The sequence below is a fragment of the Mizuhopecten yessoensis genome, unplaced genomic scaffold (genome assembly GCF_002113885.1).
Source record: "Mizuhopecten yessoensis strain PY_sf001 unplaced genomic scaffold, ASM211388v2 scaffold10867, whole genome shotgun sequence".
Classification (NCBI taxonomy): domain Eukaryota; kingdom Metazoa; phylum Mollusca; class Bivalvia; order Pectinida; family Pectinidae; genus Mizuhopecten; species Mizuhopecten yessoensis.
This window is the reverse complement of record NW_018408761.1, coordinates 1,392,014-1,396,056: the sequence shown is the minus strand read 5'-3', so window position 1 is coordinate 1,396,056 and position 4,043 is coordinate 1,392,014. Positions and strand designations below refer to the sequence as shown.

At 36.3% G+C, this 4,043-nt stretch overlaps 1 protein-coding gene across 1 annotated transcript in view; it reads left to right on the top strand.

The window, feature by feature from the left end:
- Positions 1 to 4,043, top strand: part of LOC110463140 — a 15,013-nt gene that overhangs the window by 1,564 nt on the left and 9,406 nt on the right. The window contains exons 2-4 of the mRNA XM_021517509.1: positions 1,192 to 1,310; positions 2,401 to 2,510; positions 3,501 to 3,648. Of these exons, the coding sequence (XP_021373184.1) occupies positions 1,192 to 1,310; positions 2,401 to 2,510; positions 3,501 to 3,648 (377 nt within the window). The remainder of the gene's footprint in view (positions 1 to 1,191; positions 1,311 to 2,400; positions 2,511 to 3,500; positions 3,649 to 4,043) is intronic.

Sequence of the window (4,043 nt, the reverse complement as noted above, 5' to 3'; positions counted from 1 at the left end):
CCCATCCCCAGGGGCTAGGGCGGGGCCCCAAAGGGAACATTTACCAATATTTTCAAATTCTTATCCATTGATGACATGACAAGTATTGTATTTCACTTAGTTTACATGCTGATTTCCACATCACATCTAAACAATAAAATAAAGCTACCAGTACCTATGATATAACTCAGGTGACCGCTAAGGCCCTTGGGCCTCTTGTTATTGTATATGATCTTATTGTATATGACCTCATTTTGTATGACCTTATTGTATATGACCTTAGTTTGTATGACCTGATTGTATATGACCTCATTGTGTATGACCTCATTTTGTATGACCTTATTGTATATGACCTTATTTTGTATGACCTTATTGTATATGACCTCATTTTGTATGACCTTATTGTATATGACCTCATTTTGTATTACCTTATTGTATATGACCTCATTTTGTATGACCTTATTGTATATGATCTCATTTTGTATGACCTTATTGTTTATGACCCTATTGTAAATGACCTCATTTTGTATGACCTCATTGTTTATGACCGTATTGTATTTGACCTCATTGTGTATGACCTTATTGTACCTATATGACCTCATTGTGTATGACCTTATTGTATATGACCTCATTTTGTATGACCTTATTGTATTTGACCTCATTTTGTATGACCTCATTTAGACATTTTGTATTACCTTATTTATATGACCTCATTGTGTATGACCTTATTGTATATGACCTCATTTTGTATGACCTTATTGTTTATGACCTTATCGTATATGACCTTATTGTATATGACCTCATTTTGTATGACCTCCTTTTGTGTGTGACCTCATAGAACAATGAGTCAGGTACAAACAGCTTTGTATATACAAAATGTATAGACTAGTTTAGTGGTGGTTGAATTATAGTGGGACAATCTAATTTTGGTGTCTGAAGAGTTGGACAACAAGATTTTGATAGTAGTGCCAGATTAGTGGTGACCTGATAATGGAGCAACAGTATTAATAGTTATTGACTTCATACTATATTCCAAGCAATTTTCTTGAAATTGCTGAAAAATTACTGTGACAATTTGGTTTAGAATGAGGTCAACATGTCCCTTTAAATATTGTCTGGACAATAGGGCAAAAAGTCAAGTTTCATTTACAAGGCTTGATAATAGATACGACAAATCGCTGCATAACTGAACTCTAAAATTCTCTTTTGAAGGATGGACCTGTTTTTTGAGCGGACCAATGCCATCACTGAGAGGATGTGGTCTGCTGAGAACATGAAACCTGAGGATTGGAACACGTATGTCTTCCACATCCCCGGGGTCGACTGTCATGGTGAGTTAATCATAGTTTTCAAGTACAGGTACTTTTCCATGCAGCAGTGTATGCTTAATTGGTTAAAGTTTTATAATGGCTTACCATTCGCTTAAAAATGATGTTCGGATGCTGTTTCTTTGCATAGAATTTCTTTAGGGGTCTAGCATTAATGCTGTGGATTAAAAATGGATGGTGTTTTGTTTTTTTTTGTTTTTTAATTTTTGACATGTTTTCGACTTAAATATCTTGGCTAAAATCTGCAGGTTAAACTTTGGGTGAAAATTTTGTAATGGCTCACTGTTCACTTAATAATAGTGTTAGGATGCTGATTTTATGTACAGAGGTTCTTTAGGCGTTCTCTAGGGTGTTTCCGCCGAGCCAATCAGGCGAGAGGTGGGCGGAGCTTGTTTCCGAACACGGAAGTGACGCTCGATGTGGGCGGAGCTTGCTACCGAACTCGGAAGCGGTAGCATTTGGCTCCATTGCCATCAAAAGGGTAATTGGGACAGGAAGCTATACAGCTTATGGTTTACAAATATTTTCTAGTTAAAACTATCTCTCCAGTGTGTATCGGTATATTAAACCGTTGAGGGATATAGAAACTTGCGCCAAGGGAAATAGGCATGGTCAAGGGACACTAGAAACTTGCTTTATCCCTCAACCCCATACTTTAACTGTATACTAACATTAAAACCAACTTACAGCATGGAACACTAGAATCTTACTTCAGCTATCGTTCCGATCTGGCTTACAGTACAACAGTAAAACAATTACGAAAGTAATGTGCAGATTCTAGTCGTTTTGAAAAAATAAACAATAAATAGAGCGCTATTTAAGAAGGAGATGGATAATGAAATGGAATAAAACCAATGATAATGACATATTTTTTAATATTGAAACATTTTGTTTACCCAATCTGAGAAAGCAAAAACAACTATACAGTGATTTAAGATCACATATCATCTTTGAACATTTTGCTTTGCATGAACATGCTATACTTCACTTATAACCTGGAAATGAAAAGATTGACCAAAGTTAAAATGTGTATTGGATAACTGTGTCTGGTATTTGACTATGATAGAATATTTGAATATTGAATGTCAAAAAGGTTGTCCCACTGCCCTCATTGTGTTGGACACTGGAGCCTATGTTCCTCTGAGTGAGGCCGTTAAAGTGTTCCAGCAGACAAAGTTTACACAAACCAGGGGGCCCTACAGAGTGAGTATATGAAAAACAATTAACTTCTGTGTTTTATCAAAACGTGATATTAACCAAATATGATATTAACAAGACATGATATTAAACAAATGTGATATTAAATGGTTCATGATATTAACAGAAATATGATATTCAGCATTAGTTACATTGTATGAAAAGTAATTCTCTGTTGAACTATTCATTAACCAATTAAACCATAGTAGAGGTATAGTGCAACCAGGAAGTCTGTCTATCCATATGTTGACAGGAGCTTGTCTGCAGGCTCACTGCTGTTTATCTTCTCAACTCATTTCTATGTAACTTTTTAGGTCACCTGAGACAAAATTTATTATGGTTTATAATGGCAAATGATACTTTGAATATTACATGTTAATAACTTGATTGGAATTATAACCCTGAGTTGACAGTTTGATACTTTGAAAATTTTGAGCTAGCTCTACCCCAAGGGCTGTAGGGTGGGGCCCAAAAGAGTCAGTGTGCTAAAATTTCTTCATTTTCCTTGTTTGGAATCGGAGGTGCTAGTTTCAAGTACTTTTTAGTCTTAAATCTGTATGCTAGATATTGAATAAGGTGGTTTTATTGTTTTTTTGTCACTTTGAATAATATTTCTGTTCATATTAAAAACCAAATCAACTCTCTGTATAAATATATCAGGTGACCGTTAAGGCCCATGGGCCTCTTGTTATTACACATGACCAGTACCTTAGATATGCTAGTGATTTATGTGTGGTCGGGTGGCGCAGTGGATAACTCCCTCGCCTTTCACCGAGGCGGCCAGGGTTCGATTCCCCGATCGGATGTGAAAAGGTATGGAGTCACCTGCCTGGCCACTTGGGTTTACTCTTGGTACTCCAGTTTCCTCCTACTTGAATACCACTTGTCTATTGGGGTAGTATTTTCAATATTTACAAGTCTGTATGCAAATTCTACTAACCCAGTATTATTCAACATAAAAAAAGATAAGCTGTATAGTATCATTTTTCCCTCCAGGTGGCGATCTGTATGGCACTGTCTGGCTCAAGTATTCTGTATGGAAAGGTACAGCCGTACCTGAATGAGATAGAGCTACATGAACACATCTATATCCAAGGTCCGCAGGGACATCAACGGGACGCAATCAATATGTTTGTCTCCATCGGTATGACATTTACTTGTAAAATTGGATATAGGTCTTGAGATTCTATGGGTCATCTTTGTCTATTACTGTATACCGGGAAATTATCGCTGCAGTTTGATTTTCGCCTTTTTCACCCTCCGTCATGTTGGTGAATTTATCACAACAACGAAAATTTGTAAACAATATAATATACATAGTAATTAAATGTGAAGGGCGAAATTATTACTCAGCAAATACTGATTTTACTGGCAAAGGGTGAAAGTTTGACTGAGTGAAAAAAAAATCTGATAGACAAATGTAAAAATATTTCAGTAAAACGAAGAAAATTATTTAGGATGCATCAGAATCTTAGCTTAAACTAGTATAACATTTTAAGCTCACTAGACTGGTGGAGCAGTTGGGGTGGGGGTGGGGGG